This window comes from Amblyomma mixtum, chromosome 8 (assembly GCF_055824585.1).
Source record: "Amblyomma mixtum isolate Tamu chromosome 8, ASM5582458v1, whole genome shotgun sequence".
Classification (NCBI taxonomy): Eukaryota; Metazoa; Arthropoda; class Arachnida; order Ixodida; family Ixodidae; genus Amblyomma; species Amblyomma mixtum.
In genome coordinates this window covers 137,924,424-137,946,011 of record NC_143019.1, presented here as the reverse complement: position 1 = coordinate 137,946,011, position 21,588 = coordinate 137,924,424, and the positions used below count along the sequence as shown (strand labels likewise).

At 45.9% G+C, this 21,588-nt stretch overlaps 1 protein-coding gene and 1 pseudogene across 3 annotated transcripts in view; one reads left to right on the top strand and one right to left on the bottom strand.

The window, feature by feature from the left end:
* Positions 1-6,383: 6,383 nt before the first annotated feature.
* LOC149334596 (uncharacterized) overlaps positions 6,384-21,588 on the bottom strand; it is a 57,286-nt gene continuing 42,081 nt past the window's right edge. For all 3 annotated transcript variants that reach the window (XM_089555243.1, XM_089555242.1, XM_089555241.1), the window contains 2 exons: positions 13,122-13,196; positions 6,384-6,915 (listed from right to left, as the gene is read on the bottom strand). In XM_089555243.1, the coding sequence (XP_089411369.1) occupies positions 6,465-6,915; positions 13,122-13,196 (526 nt within the window). In that variant the 3' untranslated portion in view covers positions 6,384-6,464. The remainder of the gene's footprint in view (positions 6,916-13,121; positions 13,197-21,588) is intronic.
* LOC149334597 (uncharacterized) lies at positions 7,700-11,696 on the top strand (annotated as a pseudogene).

The following is a 21,588-nucleotide window of genomic DNA, read 5'->3' as shown; positions in this document are numbered from 1 at the left end:
GTGTGACATCACGCCGAAGAGAAGGGCGACCGACTCGCGCCGTCGCAAGCCGCGGTGGTGCCACCACCGGCTCCTAACTGCTGCGTTCTCCGCTAGGAGCGCAACAGGTGCTTTGTGACCTCACGCCGAAGAGAAGGGCGACCGACTCGCGCCGTTGCACGCCGCGGCGGTGCCACCACCGGCGCCCAACTCCTGCGCTCTTTGCTAGGAGCTCGATTGTGGCGTTACGCTTAAGAGATTAGGCTCGACTCGCGTCGCTAGAAAGCAGTAGCTGTGCCAACCACCAGCGGCTTAACATTGCTTCGCGATCTCGCGCCGTCCGTGTGCGACGGCGGTGCACATGAACGGCGGCCTGACTGGACTGGATTGTACTGGACTAGATTGGATTGGATTGGATTGGATTAGAGTAGATTAGATTAGATTACATTAGATTACATTGGATTGGATTGGATTGTATAACAGATGCATCGCCACAAGTCTAACCACAAGCACCACCACCAGCTGCACTACCAGCTGAACCATGGCGTAGGTACGGATATTACTTTCGCAATTACCGGGCTTAACCAAGTTAAGCCACAGCGAATTTTTTTGTTTGGTTTAATTTCAGCAAATTGCTCTTCCATTTTCCGCTCGATCTTTTGTTCGAGGTTTATCTGTATATGGGTTGTGCGCACTGCAAAGATGTTTGAAAAAGTAGGTGCCTCCGACTGACTTATGACTATGATTTTTGAGTACAAATCAACTGCTTCAGCTTTAGTTTCACATCTGCGATACTAGTGTGATGGTTTTTCTTATGCTTCTTGAAATCACTCTTGCGCTTCTTGAAAAGACAAACAAGCGAAGAAAAAAGAGCGGTTCGTTATAACATCCATGAGGGAAGCCAACTATCACCAAAAAGAAGAGGCAAAGGAAATTTTTCTTTTTAATTTCTGCTTCTCATTAATAGAAGATTAATAGGGTAGTCATTCATTCTTAAACATAATTAATTACAAAGCAGATAAAACAACCGCTTGTCAGCGTTGTTATGTGGCTCTTTTTCTCCTGTTTTCTAATGAATTATGTTTAAAAATCAATAAAATACACACTTAAACTCTGCCTCAAGGGTACGACGCTATAGCCTTAATGAATTAATGCCCGGATAGGCGGAATTCGTCAATGTTTTCTTCACATACATAGATCCCTGGGAGTCCTCATACCGCTACTGCCGCAGTGGTGCAGCGGTTGAGTGATGCACCCCTGCCATGGAATGGCAAGTGCGGCCATCTGTGGGGATTACCACCCACCACGGTGTTCGATTCGTCCTCACTCCGGTGGGCAAGTTGTGATGACGCCACAACGCAACGTGATCTTGCCTATGTTGAAGAAGCGGCCGAATTCTCTGGCCGCTGAGGCTGCGAGGTTTCAAACGGTCGCGATGCTGCAGACGCCGGCACAGGACAATTTGTTCCATCATTGGGGTACTAACACTCTCGTGTTAAAAGAAGCACCAACCAACAACATAACTTTTACCTATCCATTCCTAGTAAGGTTAGAGTATAGCCATTAGATGGTAAGATCGTACACTGTGGTATTTTGTTGTGCTTTTGGAATCCTTCGGAATGCTAGATTTACTGCTCGTAAATTTACGCGTCGATAAATTTCACTTTCCTAACTCTGATGCCCAACTGCAAGCCGTTAAGTTGGCGGCGGGCGCGCTGCCTATCCCCATTTTGGCATCATTGCTGCTTGGCCGATGTACAAAAATTATTTATGGGAAAAAAATTTAAACAACCTCGGTTATTTTACCGAAGTATTGAGGTCCATGATTCCTAGCATGATTCGTCCAGGTTTGGGGCTTTTTATGGACAATTCTGCGCACATTGCAGACTAAGCAGTGTACGAGGGAGATGACGGCCTCACTCCTCCCTTCCACTAAATTCTTGATTTGGTGACGGACTCCGCGACAATTAGCGATAAGTGCTTCATTGTTATTACCTTATTGAGGAAGCTTGGTGAAAGATGGTAGACGCAGCTTGCTGAAACCTTGAGATTATTACGAACGTCGTCGATTCTCCAGGAGGGGAGATAATGTGGAGAATCTGGAGGATCACAGCACGGCCGGCGCAACCGCATTGAGTAGGGTTGGAACCAAGATTGTGAACTGAAGGCTGAACAAGCCTAGAAAGATGGTGACTTAAGGTCCTGAACAGGGCGCCTCTTTATCGTGCTGCGCCTGGGTATCGCGTTTATTTTTATGTAGCTGGATGTATTTTAATTCTTTTTTTATTAAAAATCGAATTTAAAATGGCACAATACGCACAATTCTATTGGATTCGAAGCCAAAGGCAAGTTTCGAGTAGTTTCGGGTGTTAGTGCCTCCAGATCTTCTTCGGCGTAGTAATGGCGCAATTTATTGGGGGCGTTCTTTAATGCACTAAACCTACTAAACGCTTAACTACTTTAGAGTGCCCAGAAGATTAGGACAGATAGCTGTTTTAAATCGTGCAGCATACTTCCAAAAAAAGATTCTCTCCTAGCAAGAACAGACGAGTATCCATAAGCTCGAGTTGATTCCTTTCAGGCGTTCCCTTGCAACGTCGTAACTACTGTCAATAGAAGAGAACAAAGCATGCCGGTGCTGAGAACCATTAATGAGCCACTAAACGAAACTGAGGCTGGCCTCGCTCGGTCGTATGTGAACCTTCACCAGCCGGAGGTCACTTAATAAGGCCGGGAGGTAGAAGACTTGACAGAGCCTTTTCGCCAAGGAGTGTAGAGCACAAATAAAACGACATCCACTCAAGGAAGCTGAAAGTTTCTTGCTTAGAGAGCTTTGGAAACGATCGCTGCCTTTCCGTTCAATGGCTTCCCTGACCACAACAAACAAACCATCCATCGTATGACAATCAGTTATATAGGTTACTCAGACTAATGGAAAGAGCGGTCCCACCTAAAAGGGCTTGACATCTTGCGCCCTTCATAAAGAAACGGATCATCCAAACTAGAAACGGGCTATCATTCCGGGATTTAAGTGCTTTTCATCTCCTGTAACTGTAAGGTTGGCTTTCAGGGAGTTCAAATGCATTTCCTGTGTTGCAGCTCTAAGGTCTTCTTTAAGGGTCTTTAAGGGCTTTGTCTGGCTGCAGCTGTAAGGTCTTCATAAGGGAGTTCGAGTGCCCTGACTGCGTTGAAGCCGTAAGGTACTCATTCAGGGACTTCAACTGCTTCGTCTGTGCTGCAGCTTTAAATGATGTTTTACTCTTTGTCGCGCATCACATCCACCAGCATTGACGGTGTTGCGCAGCGTGGACCACTCATGCCTCCACAATAGTTCGCAGCTGCCCATCGCTTCGGCACCAACTTCCACTTGATTTCAACAGGCCGTTTTTTACCTGATCACCCTGCCTGTTCTCTCCGCTGCAGCTCGCATCCGTTAGCGTCCACTATGTCACTCAAGGACCATCAGTTATGTGTTATGCTCCCTGCACATCAGCCGAAGTTCCTTTGATTACATTATTTCGAAGTATAATGCCATCAGCTTGCACATGTGCACACCCGGGCAGTCTCCAGACACCTGTCCAGAGCACATGAAGGAAGCACCGGGGACTACAATTACGTCATCTACAAGTGATGCAGGATTTGAAACAACACCGTATCGTGCACGCACATCCCCATCAATCGTGTTTAGCTCCCCATGCCTTTAAATTCAGACTTTATTTCAGCATCAGACGAAACACAGTCTGATGCAGGGACAGAAGCTAAAGGCTAATGGTGCCTGACGAGGCCTCTGACCCTACACAGCTCACAGCGGTACAGATACAACACGCATCTTAGAAACAAAAGAATAAATCGTGCCTCCCAGCTGTAATCACAAAAGATAAAAAAACGCAACATTTGACACCTGTACATAAACGTATTGCATATACAGGTGCACACACAAACAACAAATCACACATAATCGGACGTTACACAAAATACCTTGAACAAATTAGCACAAATAACTGCTGTACAAAATAATACATAAATACATAATGCACTTTTTAAATTTTCAGTGAAAACTTCAAATACTGTTTGAAAAGACACAAAAGCAAGACACAAGCAACTGATAAAGTCATTTTGAGTTATACAGAGTTTTGTGTTTCTTTTATGAGACGACAGGAAAACATGAAAAACACTGTTCAATTATGACTATATTTAATTTGACAACATAATAATAGCTCCCTAAGTTGGCATTTAAATGCTTTTAATTTGCATTCAAAGTTTAGCTTGCCTTCAAATTTGTTTAAGATGGTAGGTATTTGATACGCCATTGTCTGTCTTCCATAATTTGTTCGGATTTTTGGTGTACGGTGTTTTCGGTGCCTCAAAAGGTATTCAGCGTTTTCGGAGGCAATAATTCCGTACAGTTTCTCCTGGTGTATTACTTGCAGTGCTTTGAAATAATACAACTGGTCTGCCTTTAGGATGTTGTGTTTTTTAAATAGAGGAGCGGTTCTTAAGTCCTGTGGAATGCCACGATAAGATTCGAAGCAGCGTAGGATTTTCTTCTGTAAAGTAATTAGCTTAGTATAATTGTATTGTGTAGTAGTGCCCCAAACCATTAAGCCGTAGGTTAGTTTGGAATAAAAAAGTGAGTAATAAACATTCTTTTTCAGCCAGAGAGGTATGAGCGCAGATATTCTGTAAAGACATCCAGCTGTGCGGGCAAGTTCTACACTTAGGTTTCTTACGTGTACAGACCAGCTCAAGTCTTCCTGAAACCAAACCCCGAGAAATTTTTGTGCCTGAACTTGTCTTATCAATGTGTTCTCAAATTTCACGTTAAAGTTGTGGTAAAGAGGTTTGTTGGCGGGACGAAATATGACATATGTTGTTTTTGAGGCATTTAATCTTAACTTATTCCTTCTTAACCAGTTTGAAAGTTGTACAAGGTAGTCATTTACAGAAAATTCTAATGTCATTAGGTTATGTGAAGAGAAGAAGACATTGGTATCATCTGCATACATTATAGCTTGAGCAGAACTATCTATTTCGACAATGTCATTAATATAGATTAGAAATAGTAATGGGCCCAATATTGATCCCTGTGGTACTCCTTGTTTTAGCTTCGCAAGTGTTGATACTGCATCATTAATTTTCACCAGCTGATAACGATCATTCAAATAGCTATTTAGAAGATCTAGTGCAATACCTCGGACACCGTACCTTGATAATTTGTTGAGTAATAAGTCGAACTGTATGGAATCAAAAGCTTTCTGAATGTCTAAAAACAAACCTAGTGTATATTTTCTACATTCCATGTTTTCAATTATCCTGTCTTTGATGTGTACGAGAGCATGTTCAGTCGATCGATGCTTGCGAAAGCCATACTGACATTGAGTTATTACCTGATGCTTTTCAAAAAATGAAACTAGTCTCTCATGAATGACGCTTTCAAATATTTTAGATATTGCAGGAAGGACTGAAATAGGTCGGTAGTTTGATAAAGTATTTGTATCACCTCCTTTGAATATTGCAGTGACTTTGGCGATTTTTAATTGTTTAGGAAATACGCCAGTTGTCAGAGTGAGGTTAATTATGTAGCTGAGAACTTCACATATGAGAGGCGATATTAATTTTATTTCATTTGGACGAAGTTCATCCACCCCTGGAGATATATTATATTTAAGCTTGCCGATTATACTTGAAACTTCACTTGGATCAGTAGGCCTCAAGAAAAGAGAGTGACTCAGTATTGTGTCCACTGGCATGCGGTCGTCGCAGGCAGCTGCATTCGTGATACTGTAGGAGCCAGCATCCACAAAATCTGTGTTCATTGCATCAGCTAGTCGTTCACCACTGAGTGCTTCACCATCGACTATGAGCTGCGTAATGCTATCCATTTTTTTTCTTGAAGTGAGCGAGTAAATGGAGTAAATGCTAAATGGTGTCCGCTAAGCAGCGGCGATTCTCGTTAATAATTCATACAGCGCGCTGTCCGAGCCCTCTAAGTAAGTCTGGGGGCGACTCTGCATGGTACAAGCCATTTATATGTATGCGTTTCAAAGTTACATGAAGATTTGGTTTTATATTTGCGCCGCGTTCACTCTCAAGTAATTTTAGTTTTTGTTTCCTTCTGCTCTCTGAGAGCTGACAAGAGCCACGGTATAAGGGCCAATTAATCATTCCCAAGGTCGCATAAACAATGCATGCCACTACAGCGGGACGGAATTTGTTTCCAATTTATATTCTTCCAACGGTTTATCTCTGCTACCTCTCTTTGGACCCGCCTTTCTGAGCGGCAGACTACTGCTTTTCAACGTAACAATCGCGTCCCTTTCAGTCTGTCAAAAATATGATGCAATTTATCCGGTTTCATCAAGGTAAAAACAAGATGCGCAGCGAAACACTCTCCACTTTCAAACTAGCTCATGAACGGAACTTTATTTAAACAGGGTTTATTTTCTTTTCTTCTCCAACTTGATGTCTTTTGGAAAATCTGTTTTTCAGGATATGACGCAATCCGAGTTATTTCTCCTAGCCATTTGTTCTTCCAATCTCCGCATTGCTTCTTCGTGTGCTTCCGCGCTTTGCGCCATGGAGCGATTCATTATCTGTATCGTCTGGGCTTGCCTGGAGTCTTGCGCTGCCATCGCATCCTGCATCTTCTTGAGAGTGTCTGCGTGCATGTCGTTCGTATTTTTCATCTGCTCGCCCATTAGCTGCATGTTTTCCTTGTGGAACTTTGCTTGGTCAGTCATATTGTCGCTCATCACCGTTAGCGTAGTGTTAAAAGTGTCCGTTGTCGACTTCATCTGTTCTCTCATGGCGTCCAGATTTTCCTTCTGCATAGTGGCTATTGCCGAGACGAGTTCTCTGGTCTTGTCACCCTCGTATTGCATCATCTGCGTGGTTCTGATCGTGTCCATCTCATGCATTTTCACCATCATCTGCATCCTGAAAGGTAAACGCAGGGCATGAAAGGACAATACGGTGGGATAAATTTTCAGTAACTCGAGATTATGTGCTGGAGCTATTAGTCAAAAGGAACGAAAACGTCATATACAAGCGTTACAAAATTCTGACAATATATGGTCCAATTTTACGAAGCAAATATATTCGTATCTAAAAAAAAAGTTAACAGGTACATGGGTGAACTGTTGGAAGAAACTGCTGCAAAGATGCGTTATCCCCGATATGCCGCAGCAGTGTCTGCGTTATGCGAACGGTCCTGTCTGCTTGCTGCTTGCTCCATTTGTTCTTCTGGCTATTCTTCCAAGCTAAGGGAGCTAAAACGCACAAACTCTCGTCTTACCTCTCTGGAGTGCACGGCTTGCGGGGTCTTATATAATGAGAATGCTTTAAAAAAAGCCCCTTTTTTAATTTAACCGTGGTCAGCTTCAAAGTGTACTGTTAGATGAACTGTGCAGCGTGGAAATACAGTGAGCGAAAAATTTGGTACAGAATCCTGCGAAGTTCCTTACACACTTGAGCGCCATGTTAAAATGTTAGAGTCGATTACATTTACTGTATCAGGCACGTATATGACGGTGCGTCTCTGTCGCTGACATGCGCGGTGCGAGCTGCCTGTTATCACTAGCGGGCTATATAATCGGCACGCTTCAATAAACACACGTTCTTCTTGTTCTGGACATCATGCTGTTGCCACGTTCTTTCCAACTCGGATACATGGTGTCAGAAGTGGCTAAGACGATCTAGCTACACCGACGGCGGACGAAGCATGGAACGGCTGGTCGCACCGGAACCGCTGCGTCTGGCAGGGAGTGTCTCGGCATCATGGAAGCGTTTCAAGCAGAAATTTGAGATTTTCATGCAAGCGTCGGCAGTCAAGGACCAACCGAGAAGTGAGGCTTCGAAAGCTGCGCTCCTGCTGAGCATCGCCGGTGACGAGGCACTCGATGTGTTCAAATATTTTAAGTTCGAGTCGGGCGAGAACAAGGATGACTACAGCACCTTGATAGGAAAGTTCGACGCCTACTGCACAGAGGTGACTAACGAGGTGCATGAGCGGTACCTTTTTCGCACGAGGAACCAAGCGGAAGGAGAGCCATTCGAAAAATTTTTACGTGACCTGAAGAAGCAAGCTTCACAATGTAACTTTGCGACGTTACACGACTCAATGGTAAGAGACCAGATCGTCTTTGGTACCAACAGTCCTAGATTACGGGAGAAGATGCTTCAAGAGAAAGGACTGACGTTAGCAAAAGCGGAGGAGATGTGCAAAATTGCAGAATCAGTAGCACAACAAAAAGAGGTGTGGCGTAAAGAAGAGAGTTGTGTGGATTTTGTTTCAAGGCGGCGCACAGACTTGTAGCATGCACAGAGTAAAGAGCCCAAGTGCGACGGGGAGCAATGGCAGTGTAGAAAGTGTAATCGCAAGCACAAACCGAAGCAATGCCCAGCATTTGGTAAAAGGTGCTACGTGTGTGGTAGGTTTCACCACTTTGCTGTCTGCTGTAGGAAGTCTAAAGAAGTGAGCGAAGTCGACACACTTCCGGAGCACGACTTTGACGTACTAGACGTAGGAATTAAAGGTGGCACGAATGAGTGGACTGTAAATGCTGAAGTCGGCGGTCAGGAAATTGCCTTCAAAATAGACACAGGGGCGCAAGCGAGCCTCTTACCGTTTTCAGTCTATCGAAAACTGCCATCAGCTGGAGCAGTAACTCCGACGAGCACAGTACTACGGGCATATAACGGCGGCGTTATTACGTGATTTGGGACAGTGTCGGCAACTGTGCGCGTTGGAAATTCCCACACGGTAGTGAAGCTTCTCAGTGTGAAAAACGGTCGTCAGCCTATAGTCGGACTAGACGCCAGTGAAGCTTTGGGACTGGTTCAGCGTGCCGTGAATGTTATAAATACGCCTCCTAAACATGGTTCTCTTAAGAATTATAGGCATATTTTCGAAGGACTTGGTTGCTTGAAGCAGCCATATCACATGGTTCTGGAACCTGGAGCAGTACCGGTCGTGCAGCCAGCCCGCCGGGTGCCTTTGGTGCTGAAGGAGCCTCTCAAAAAGGAACTCGAAAGAATGGAACGAGCCAACATCCTTGTGAAAGTGAATGAGCCTACTGACTGGGTAAGTCCACTGGTTGTCGTCAAGAAAAAAGATGGCGGTTTGCGAGTTTGTTTGGATCCCAGGCAGATCAATCGGCACATTAAGAGGCAGCATTTTCCCCTCCCGAGACGAGAAGACTTGGAAGCTAAGTTGGCGGGCGCGAAGTACTTCAGTTGCTTGAATGCTAACTCGGGGTACCACCAGATACCGCTAGACGAAGAAACATCAAAGATATGTACTTTCTCGTCACCTTTTGGGAGGTACCGATTTTTGCGGTTGCCGTTTGGAATATCATCTGCACCAGAAGTGTTTCACCAAACAATGACGCAAGTTCTAGACAGGCTGCCAGGCGTGCTAGTATATATTGATGACATTCTGGTGTGGGGCTCAACGAGACAAGAGCACGATGACAGACTAGTAGCTGTCCTGAAAGCGGTCGAAGAAGCGGGGTTGACTTTCAATGCGCAGAAGTGCAAGTTCAATGTGACCGAAGTAAAGTTCCTCGGTGACATAATAACCGGAAATGGCATATCTCCTGACGCACAGCTCGTTAAAACAATGATTGACATGCCAGAACCAACAAGCAAAGCGGAGGTTCAAAGTATGCTGGGTGTCCTCAACTATATTGAGAAATTCGTGCCGCGGCTGTCGGAAAGAACGGCGTTATTAAGGGGTCTTATCAAATGTCGCTCCGATTTTCAATGGACTGAAAACCACGCTAGAGAGTGGAAAAGCGTAACGCAAGTTTTGACTACCGCTCCCGTGCTCGCAATCTTTGATGCTCGAAGGGACACAAAGATTACATGCGACGCTTCGCGGAACGGGGTAAGGGCGGCCCTTCTGCAACGTCATTCTGATGAATGGCGACCCGTGGCATACGCGTCCCGTGTTTTAACACAAGCAGAGCAGAGGTATGCTCAAATTGAAAAGGAGGCCCTTGGCATTTGCTTTGGTTGCGAAATGTTCCATCAGTTTGTCTACGGGCGACAACTGCTAATAGAAACTTACCATAAGCCACTCTTATCAATTGTGGAAAAGGCAATCGATGACATGCCACCTCGACTGCAAAGATTTTTTTTGCGCTTGTTAATGTAATGTATGACTTCTGTTTGCAGTACATTCCCGGCAAGAACTTGGTTCTAGCAGATATGTTATCACGATCCACGGCTGATGGCAACAGCAGCAGCCGCCAAGACACTGGCATGGATGAAGTGGAAATTCACGCAGTCGAATCCCTGGGTTATATGGTGACGCCAACGACGCAGCGCGAACTGCAGAGAGAAACGGCGTGCGACGACTGTCTGCAAGCCGTGGTGCAAAGTCTGGCAAGGGGCCAACCAGTGGAAGGTGAACTCAAGCCTTTTACACAAGACCTTTCTGTGGTTAATGGAATAGTTTTTAAAGGCTCCAAAGTGGTCGTACCAAAGAGCATGCGAAAGAAAATTCTGTCTAGAATTCATGCGGGACACCTTGGCATGCAAAAATGTAAAGAGAGGGCACGTCGTCTTGTTTTCTGGCCGGGCCTTAACAGTGAGATTGTTTCTCTGGCAGCTAGCTGTCCAACCTGTAGGAATTCGCTTACGCGAACGCAAAAGAACCGCTCCTCATGCGGCCAACTCCCCGATGTGCATGGTACCGGGTGGGAGTGGACATCTTTTTTCTTTGCTGCAGACTCGTACCTGGTTGCTTACGATGCATTTTCTAACTTCCCAGAGGTGCAGCAACTTCAGGACACTAGTGCAAGAGCTACAATTGCTGCACTCAGCGCTATCTTCGCAAGATATGGCGTGCCACTAGAAGTGTGCACGGACAATGGTCCTCAATTTTCGAGCCACGAGTTTGCCGTATTTGCACAGAACTATGACTTTACACATGTGACTTCGAGTCCCCATTACCCTCAGTCGAATGGTTTGGCTGAAAAAGGTGTGCAGGTGGTCAAACGCATCTTGAAGAAAACCCAGGATTCCGGGGACGATTTCTGGCAAGGCCTGCTGGCCTATCGATCAACACCACTCGAAGACGGCCGATCCCCGGGGGAACTTTTGCAAGGGAGACGCCTGCGAGCCAACCTTCCCGACTTTGAAGAAGTGCCGCGCAGCAAGGTAGAGAAGCATCGCCAGAAAACGCAGGGCAAACCGTTGCCGAAGCTTTCTCGAGGCGACGTGGTAAGGCTGCGAGGAACTACAACGTGGGCCCGGAAGGCGAGGATAGTAAGCGCTCCGGCTCCAAGGTCGTACCAACTTCTAAAGGAAGATGGAAGAATTCTGCGACGTAACCGGCGACATCTCGCAGAGACGCGAGAGCGGTATGCCGAGACGAGCAGTGACGACGGTGGCGACACAAGTGGGCCAATCGACAACCCCCGGGTATCTGCCTCGCCTTCGTCGCCTGGTACCTGCCTCGCATCGCAGGCCTCGGGAGGGCCACAAAGGACTGCTGGGGAACCACCGTGAGCGGCCAATACAGCGGGAAGCTCGCCTCCGGGTGCCGTGCAGCCACCAGCATTAAGGAGGTCGTACCGGAACAGGAGGGCCCCGCAACGCCTTTGCTATGACGAGGAATTTAATCAGTGCGCTTAACAAATCCCTGTTGCTGCAACTGTTTTTGTTTGTTCCCGCGAAAAGATGTATCAGGCATGTATATGACGGTGCGTCTCTGTCGCTGACATGCGCGGTGCGAGCTGCCTGTTATCACTAGCGGGCTATATGATCGGCACGCTTCAATAAACACACGTTCTTCTTGTTCTGGACATCATGCTGTTGCCACGTTCTTTCCAACTCGGATACACATTTACGAATTAGCGTGTATCATAAATGTCTAACTCTGTTTGCGCGTAACCACCGAGTATGTACAGTGAATTAAAGCCACCTTGATGAGCTGGATTTACTGAACACAGAACTAAAGCATGGGCAGATAGGCATTTCTGCCGTGTTAGCGCCAAAAGTATACCACGGTCTTCTGTTGCACGAACCACATCAGCACTCACCACTGGAAAATGTATGCGGACGCTAAAGTCACCTTAACAGTGGACAGCCTTGCTGCTACACATTTTTCTGCCTGTGTCAATTCTCTCACCACAGACAATGCTGTAGCTGCCAGCGTATCTCTACTCGCACATACGCAATTATGCGCCGAGTGAGTGCGCCCAGAAACTGTTTCGGCCTGCTCGCATCTCCCTTTCTCGGTTTCGCGCTTCGCCCTTGTTTTTCAGTGTTGAATTTTCGCGCCATGCTCACGCGTCTTCGTTGCCCATCCCTCTCTCGGACAATCAGCCCCCTTTTGTGATTAACACAGGACGCGAAATTGCATGATGTGAAGTGTGTCGGTGGGCAGGTAGAAACTGAAAAGAAATCGGCTGGGTTAATTGAAATTGATTAATTATCTCAATTAATTTAAGGCCCAGTGGCTCATATCTCTGGGCGCAGGTTGCTGCTTGGCGCGCTGGGCAGGCTGTTACGACGTCACGAGGTCACGTTACTTTGTGACATCATCTTCTTGCCTACTGATCAGCTACTTTTGCTACTAACGCAGGAGGGGAAACCACGATGGGAATGCTGTTTCTGTCACATTAAAAGTGAGAATTTTTGTTGATTCCAGCGTTCTGCGCGCTCAGACATGATGGGAAATTCCAACGTGAGCACCTGTGCTCGCGGTCTCACCTGGCGATGCGAATTTCATCTGATGATATAAAGAAGTCTTTACACAGACCAAAATGTTACGAAGTCACAATGACACACGTCAACCTAAGCATTTAGACTGAAGCAACCTACACCGTCAACTAGGAATATCACGTATCTGTCGTTTTGGTAAGTTTTTTTCAAAAAGGCGATGTTACATGCTCTGTATCTCGCATCTCAATACGATTTTGTTTTTATGGGGCTCTCAATTGAATTTTTCATTCGTTTTTCTTTTTCCTTCTCATACCATCAAAGTTTTTTGAACTCCTCCTAGTTCCGTATAAGAATATTGCCTTCATACCTAGCATATTTGTTCGGATGTAATTGCGTGTGTAGGGTCCTTTTGTTGGCATTGGTTCAACATCCATAAGTAAGATGGGGTCCAGCACTCGTCGTTTACTTACATATCGGCCGCAGTGACAGTTCCCGCAGGGACAACACTTTCAGTGGCAGCTGCCGGTGTGCAGGCGACTGTGCCGCTGAAGAGAAAGCGAAAAAGATCACAGGTTAGCTTCGCTAGTGGTTAAGCAAGTTGTGCTCACAGAAGGATTGAGCTGCTGTGGAATCACGTTTGGTTGGAAAAAACTGCTTTATTTTTCTCTCTCTCCCGTCCTTTGTTGGCCATGGCTCTGAAGCTTGACGGCTGAATCATGTCTTCATAGGGGCGTCAGCATTATGTCCGTTTGTTCTTTTTGCGGATATTTGGCGAATTGCTATTGTCGTCTAATTGCAGCTCAACAGTGTTTTATATGACCACTATGCGTCGTGGCGCTACTACGTAGTCAAACTCAAGCGTCCTTATCAAACTCTACCGGTCACCGGTAGTATCATCTATGCGTTTTTGTGGAATGCGACACATACGGCGGATTAGTCCTGGCTCGTGCGGTATTGGGACTTTAATGCCCGAACTCAACACAAGGACTACGAGGCACACCGTAGAGGTTGGCACTGAGAGGGAGAACGGTGTTTTTGAGTGGGAACATTTCAGCTTCTCCTGTTTAGAAGGACATTGGTTTGTAGTAGTTGGTTCGTAGCCATGTTTGAAACAAAAAGAAAGCGCGAACAGAACGAGGACAAAGAACATAAAGTGCCTGGCGCCTGTCCTGTTGCTTTATGTTCCTTGTTGTCCTCGTCCAATTCGCGCTTTTTTTTGTTTCAAACATGGCTCACCAGTTCACCTAGCCATGTTACTTTTAGCCGGGTGAAGGGTGGGGTGTTCCAAGAATGGCCGAAGGAAAAGACGGCAGAAAAATGTAGACATACAGGCTAGAAAGAGAGTATAGTAAAACGTTTTCCTGAAGTAGAGGTAGGCATATTTAAAGCTGTGATACAAGAGCAGGTTAAAGAATATGTCAAATGTTAACTCCTCAGATATTTGATTTAGTTATTTAGCAATACCGCGAGCCTTGACAGGTCCATGCATGGAGTCTGTCTACAGCGGTATTCACAATGTGCGGCACTTTGTATAGGATGCTAGAGCATTAGTGTAATACTCAATCAAACGCGTCATTCCACTCAAGTTTGAAGGGAACCAACACAAACTTCCACGCTAGGGATCAGAACGGAAGAAATATTTCCTTTTTGCGACAAAGGTAGACACAAATATCTTGTCAACAACATCCAGTGGTAAACAGTTCGAAATCTGAACAACTTGCGATCTATCTGTCCAGGAGAGGAGGTTCCAAGATGGATTAGTCCGCGGGAGGAGGGTGTTGCACTACTTTGACGACAATAGGCACTGCTAGACATCCACGCCTTATTGTACGAGTTTTCGTCAGATTATAAACGCGTTTAGCGCGATGCTGGCCTGCTTTAGCGACGCGTTGCTCTGCCTTCCGGAGTTCGTACGCTATAGATTAGCGTAGCCGTGAGCGATAAGTCATGCGCATTTATCCAGCCTCGTCTAACCCAAGTGTCGTTTCAAACCAGTAATTTACTGTCAGACTACACGGGCCGGTACAGCACTAATGCAGCATAGATCGTCAACGAAGCGCATGATCGCAGGAGAAATAAAGGACGAGTGATGACGACAAAAATGATTTCTACTGTGCCCGTTTACCTAAACCTTGCACCCACTCCTACCTGGTCTTTCCTGTTATCAGAAGACGTGCCCTTAAACGATGTGGTTACCAAATTTTGGTTGCACGTTTTCTACTCTGTAATTCCGCGCAAACATTTGTATACAAAGATAATCGCATTATGTTCGAATGTAACTGCTAAATAATCATAAGCTGTATTTATTCTGTGAAGCTGTTCTGGTCCGGTGTGGACCGCCGAACGATGGCTATGACGCCAAAGTTTAGCACAGGTAACGTCAACCAAATGATCAGGCAGGCTTTTGTGAAGGACAGTGGGCAATAGACCATGATGACGTCCCCATTCAAGCGATAGACAAATGACCAGAATGTAACCGACGGCTATAGAGAGCCTTCATTGATTACGAGAAATCATTTCACTCAGTGGAAACCTCAGCAGGCATGCAAGAATTGTGTAACCAGGGAATAGAATAGTCTTAGGTTAAAATACTAGAAGATATTAATAACGAATGCGCAGCCCTCCATAACGCCACCGAAAAAATTCTAGTACGGAAGGGTGTCAGGCAGAGAGACACGCTCTCGCCAATGCTCTTCATAGCCTGTTTAGAGGAGGTGTCCGAGGCAAGAATTGGGAACAGTTGCTGAGGAGATTTAATTGAGAACTCTAAGTAATTTGCGATTCCCTGATAACATTGCCTTGCTAAGTCACTCAGGAGATGAACTTCAAAGCATGATCAATGAGTTATACAGGCAGAGCATATCGGTGGGTCTAACAAGTAATATGTGCCTGGAAGGGGCTCCGAATAAAGTTGCGGTATGCCTAGAATGTTACAGCACGCCGCTTCAGGAATATCCACCAGTCAAAATTTTTAAGGCGTTTTGTGGAAGCTTAGTTATTTTTCTCTAAATATGAACTTTCGCGTGTTCGTGTCTTTCTCTCTCTCGTCAATTTTTGCGCGCTGAAATGTCGGAGAGCGTGTTGTCGGGATAGTTGGTTCTGCATAGTATATAAGTGAATTGCGCAACAACTTAGACAGGACACAGAAAGAAACACAACAGTTCACGAGCGCCACTACCAACTGTTTAGGGGGTGAAAAAACAACAGCATATATACAGAAAAGCGTAGCATGCGTAAAGGTAGAGCAGGCACACACATCACAAAGACCGCAATTTTATACAAACGAATCAAGATATGAAACTTCAGCATAATAGATCTACAACGAAACATGACTTGCGCAGCGATCAGATAGTTTTTTAACATGGAAGGCCTCTAAGACAAGCCGGGCTTTTACATTGGTACTCCTTCCTAGAATCTTTGTCATCTGAAATCTTGCCCTACACTTGCATGAAGAAATGTGCCTTACAAGGTTTGAATTTTTATTATTATTGTCAACATTTTTTGCATGCTCCCGTAGCCGGTCATTAACGCAACGGCCAGTTTGGCCTACATAGGAAGAGTCACAAGAAAGGGGCAAACTGTATACCACTCTTGTGGCGCCCTTAACATAGGAAGTGCCATGCCTTTTTTTGCAACCCCTTTCACAAACGTCAGAAATACGGCAGCAAAGCTTTGATAGCTTGTTGAAAGCTGAGAACACCAAAAGTACATGGTGTCTACCGGCCACTTTCTTCAGGTTATGCGACACCTGGTGCACATAGGGGACTACAACCGGCTGCCGAGTAGTCAGGTCTTTTTTGGACGCCTTTTTGTTTCTGCAGGAGGGTTTCAGCGACGGCAGATATGACCGGGCCAGGGAAGCCTACCACCAAGAGGCGGGAAACCTGATAGTCGAGACTTTCCTGCATGCTATGAGGGCACGACTTGTGAAGCGCCGACTCCAAACAGAGAGACGCAATGGCTCTTTTTACAACCTTGGAGTGTGAGGAATCGTATCTCAGTAGCTCTTTGTTAGCACGGGGGGAATACATATGGCACTCTGCCGTCAGGCAGAGTGCATCTGCCTTTTGCCCCTGCATCCGAGACCTTGTTGTCTAAATAAAGATCTATCTATCTAACTATCTAAACGTGGCTGCCACGGAACATAAGTTTGAGGTCCAAAAAACGTGTCATGATTATCTGGGAGTTCATGTGTAAAAACCAACCCTCGTTCTAATTGATTAAAAGCCGTTAAAATATGTGAAACGACCTGGTCAAGGGATGTGAAGGTCCCAGACTTTAAAAGGATTAAAAAATCGTCAACATATCTAAAAATTTTTAAAACCGGGCCGTCACTTAGGGTTAGTTGCAATGAGTGGTCAATATAAGATAAAAAGATGTCGCATAAAATGGGTGCAACACATGAACCTATGCAAATGCCTTTGCGCTGCAGATAAAACTGGTTGTCATGAAAGATAAAGGTGACATGCAGGTAATACTCTAAAAGCTTAAAAAAATTATCTGTAGAGATGCCGGCTATGTTCTGGAATGCCACCATCCCCGAGGTTTCGATACAATCTCTAACAGAGGCCAACAAGTCAGCATGTGGGACAGAATAAAACAAATCTTGAATATTTACAGAGAAGTGTTACGACCCAACTTGAGACCCGCGATGATAACGGTGGCGGATTCAACAGCGGAAATTTTGAAAGGTCGTTTGACCCTAAGATGACCCCACCAAATAGGATGACTAGCTGGAAAGTGGTCGACGAAGCTCTTCTCACGCTCAGCTCGGTGCGAATGACCTTCCCTTCTAGAAGCGACCGACGATGGACCGATGACAAGGGAAGAAAGGATTCACCTCGTCTGAGAGGAACCGGAGCGATTCAGAGGAAGCATGCGCAGCTGCGGCCGCGGCGCCATCATGCCACACCTGTGTTGGATAGACACGGGCTGTTCGCAGTAATGTTGCACCGCAGTGCGAAAGAGCCGCAGATGCGTTTCCTCCTCGCCAAATTCCCACGTGTGGACTCTGCAACAGGTGCCTCCGTTGGCTGTGTTTTGTTGTGCCGACCTGTGCGTCGTGTTGAAAGGCCACCTGGTGAAGGGGTGGAGCCTTAGGCTATTTAACCTGCACTCCTAGTGAGAACGGACGCTCTGGGCCCTGGGTGAAAAGCTCATCCAGTCGCTCGACGTCATGAACTCTTAATTTTTGTTTCTTTGCTCTTTTCTTCATTATGTAAATAAGTGTCTTAAAAAAAGTGCCATTTAAACCTGCTTGTTTTCGTATCCCCAACATTCGAAGCTTCAGACCGTTTTCTCATCCCGGACGAGCCCCCTTGGTGATGCAACAACTGGTCACGCTACCTCGACCCATGATAGAAGGCAGAACCTATCTGATCGCTATTTTGCAGAAACTCGGCAACATCAGCTGAATTTTAACCAAGAACGGATCGTTAATGGAAAGGCATTTAAGCTTATCAAGAAGGAATCGGCTAACTTGGTGTTGCCAGGATCCCTTCTCACTTACAATAGTCCTAAACGGAAGATCAGGTTTGTGCGTTTTTGCTAAAAAAAATACTGACAAAGAATTCTTAGAACTGGTATCGATTGCATTTGTTAGAGACATCAGTTTTATCTGCAGAGCAAAGGCATTTGCATACGTTCATGTGTTGCACCCATTTTATGCGACATCTTTTTATCTTATATTGACCACTCATTGCAACTAACCCTAAGTGACGGCCTGGTTTTAAAAGTTTTTAGATATGTTGACGATTTTTTAATCTTTATAAAGTCTGGGACCTTTACATCTCTTGACCAGGTCGTTTCACAGATTTTAACTGCTTTTAATCAGTTAGGACGAGGGTTGGTTTCTGCACATGAACTCCCAGATAATCATGAGTTACGTTTGTTGAACCTCAAACTTATGTTCCGTGGCAGCCACGTTTGCCATATTTATTCCCCCCGTGCTAACAAGGAGCTACTGAGATACGACTCCTCACACTCCAAGGTTGTAAAAAGAGCCATTGCCTCTCTCTGTTTGGAGTCGGCGCTTCACAAGTCGTGCCCTCATAGCATGCACGAAGGTCTCGACTATCAGGTTTCCCGCCTCTTGGCGGTAGGCTTCCCTGGTCCGGTCATATCTGCCGTCGCTGAAACCCTCCTGCAGAAACAAAAAGGCGTCCAAAAAAGACCTGACTACTCGGCTTCAAAGTCGGTTGTGGTCCCCTATGTGCACCAGCTGTCTCATAACCTGAAGAAAGTGGCCTGTAGACACCATGTACTTTTGGTGTTCTCAGCTTCCAACAAGCTATCAAAGCTTTGCTGCCGTATTTCTGGCGTTTGTGAAAGGGGTTGCAAAAAAAGGCATGGCGCTTCCTATGTTAAGTGCGCCACAGGAGAGGTATACAGCTTGCCCCTTTCTTGTGACTCTTCCTATGTAGGCCAAACTGGCCGTTGCGTTAATAACCGGCTACGGGAGCATGCAAGAAATGTTGACAATAATGATAAAAATTCAAACCTTGTAAGGCACATTTCTTCCTGCAAGTGTAGGGCAAGATTTCAGATGACAAAGATTCTATAGCCAGGAGTACCAATGTAAAAGCCCGGCTTGTCTTAGAGGCCTTCCATGTTAAAAAACTATCTGATCGCTGCGCAAGTCATGTTTCGTTGTAGATCTATTATGCTGAAGTTTCATATCTTGTTTCGTTTGTATAAAATTGCGGTCTTTGTGATGTGTGTGCCTGCTCTACCTTTACGCATGCTACGCTTTTCTGTATATATGCTGTTGTTGTTTCACCCCTTTAAACAGTTGGTAGTTGCGCTCGTGAACTGTTGTATGTGTTTCTTTCTGTGTCCTGTCTTATTTGTTGCGCAATTCACTTATAAATGTCGGAGCTTCTCCGCCGGCCCAACCCACTCAGTTCATCCGCCGGCTGCCGTCGTGTTGGAGAGGGCGAGGGTAGGAGAGGGCGAAGCTTCCTGCAATGGCCATGATAGCTGCGTAATGCCAGAAAGCGACGTCACGGCGAACCAATGAGAACCCTCGGTTGCTGACGTAACGAGTGCCACATGACGCGTTGCGCATGGATTAGGGCGAAGGCTAGGCATTGGAGGTCCCCGCGAGGAGTGAAAGGGTGATTAAAAAAATATATATATATATTGCAGATGAACGGTTCGCTTTAGAAGTCCTGTACTCGGGCATGAACACCCAGTGGCCTGCACTCTACATAACGCAAGTGTATTATAGGAAACCTCTAACATCCTTTTCAGGGACCTTTTAACGTGCAGAAATCGAAAATAGTGTTCAACATTCCTGCAAGGGAACGGCAGGTCACAATTGGTAGCGACGTCCTGAAAGTGGTAAGGCAATACATCTACTCAGGGCAGGTTGTTACCGCTGATGCGGATAGCGAGAGGGAAATAACTAAAAGATTAAGAATGAATGCAGAGCATATGACCGTTTCTTTGATCATGAATGGCAGTTTACCAATATCCCTGAAGAGAAATGTATACAACAGCTATCTTAGCGGTAATCACCGATCGGGAAGAAACGTGGAGGCTAAGGAAAAGAGTTCAGCTTAAGTTAAGGAGAATGCAGCTAGGTACGGAAAGCAAGATGATAGGTGTAACGTTAAGATACCGGAAGCGGACCAATTGGGCGAGAGAACAAACGCTTGTTAATGACAACCTAGTCGAAATCGAGAGGAAGAAATGCGCTTGGGCAGGGCATATAATGCGAAGGCAACATAACCGCTCGTCCTTAAGGGTAATGTAGTGGATTCCATGAGAAGGCAAGCGTAGCAAGCGATCCCGCTAGCGGCAGCTGCAAACTCGCGCCGCTTAAACGAAAAAAAAAATGCTCCATTTCTCTAGTATCGACGGGAGTTGGAAGAAAATCAGAGAGATAGAAGGAAATCTGGGAGTCAGAAGGAATTCTGGGAGTTAGAAAACTCCAGGTGCTCAAAGTCGACCCGGAGGCCTCCGATATAGCTCGCCTCATAGCCCACAGTGTTGCATAAGAACTTAAAAATCCGTTAAGGAAATAAAAACCGCTCGCAACGTCGCCGAGCATCGCTGCGAAACGCTGTGCAATCCGCTTCTTGCCCCCCGCGGGGTGGTCGCCACCGGCTTCACCCGGGACCACTGGCCGGGACCACACCAGCAGTTTTTTTTTAAAACCTCCTTTTTTCGGACTGCCAATACTGAGCCATTGCCCGTTGGAATGTCTCTTGCGCAGAACAGAATCGAAATGACATCACTTTGAACTCGACGAGGCCAAAGACGCTATGAATGCGATCATCTCTTGTCTTCTCTTATAGACTTCATTCTGCCAGCAGCCGCTCTCAATGTCCGTAAAGAGAAATACTTGGCGTTGCAAAGCCGGTTCAGTGTGTTGTCGATGCGCGGAAGGGTGAACGCATCCTGCCCCTTTTACCAAGCGGCGGTAATCTACACAGTACCAGAGTGTGTTATGTTTCTTTCTCAACAGAACAGCCGATTCTGACCAGCAGACCTTCTATGGGTTTAAGACGTCGCCGCGAGGAATTCCTTCCACTTCGTTCTGCATGGCCTGGCGTTCAGGCGGCGATGCACGATAGGGGCTTCGGCGGATAGGCCAGGCGTGTTCGTCGGTTACGGTGTGGTGCTCGACAATCGGCGTTCGTCGCAACTTCGACGACGACGAAAAACACTCGTTTTAACTCTGTAGGTGTGGTTTTGTCTGTTATGGGACACCTAGATTGGTGCCGAAGGCGTAGCCGTAGTGGTCTTCATTCGTTATGTTAGTCATCTGCGGATTTGGCTGAGAGGGCGAAGATGTCACGAGTGTCTGCGCAGTTTTTCCAGAAAAGCAGTCGTCAAAACTCTCTCAGGTGTGCGGAGAAAAAAAGTAAATGAACAGGGGATTAAAGAAAAATGCATTGAAAGTTAGCCCTGAAGTGTAGAGACGGACGTTTC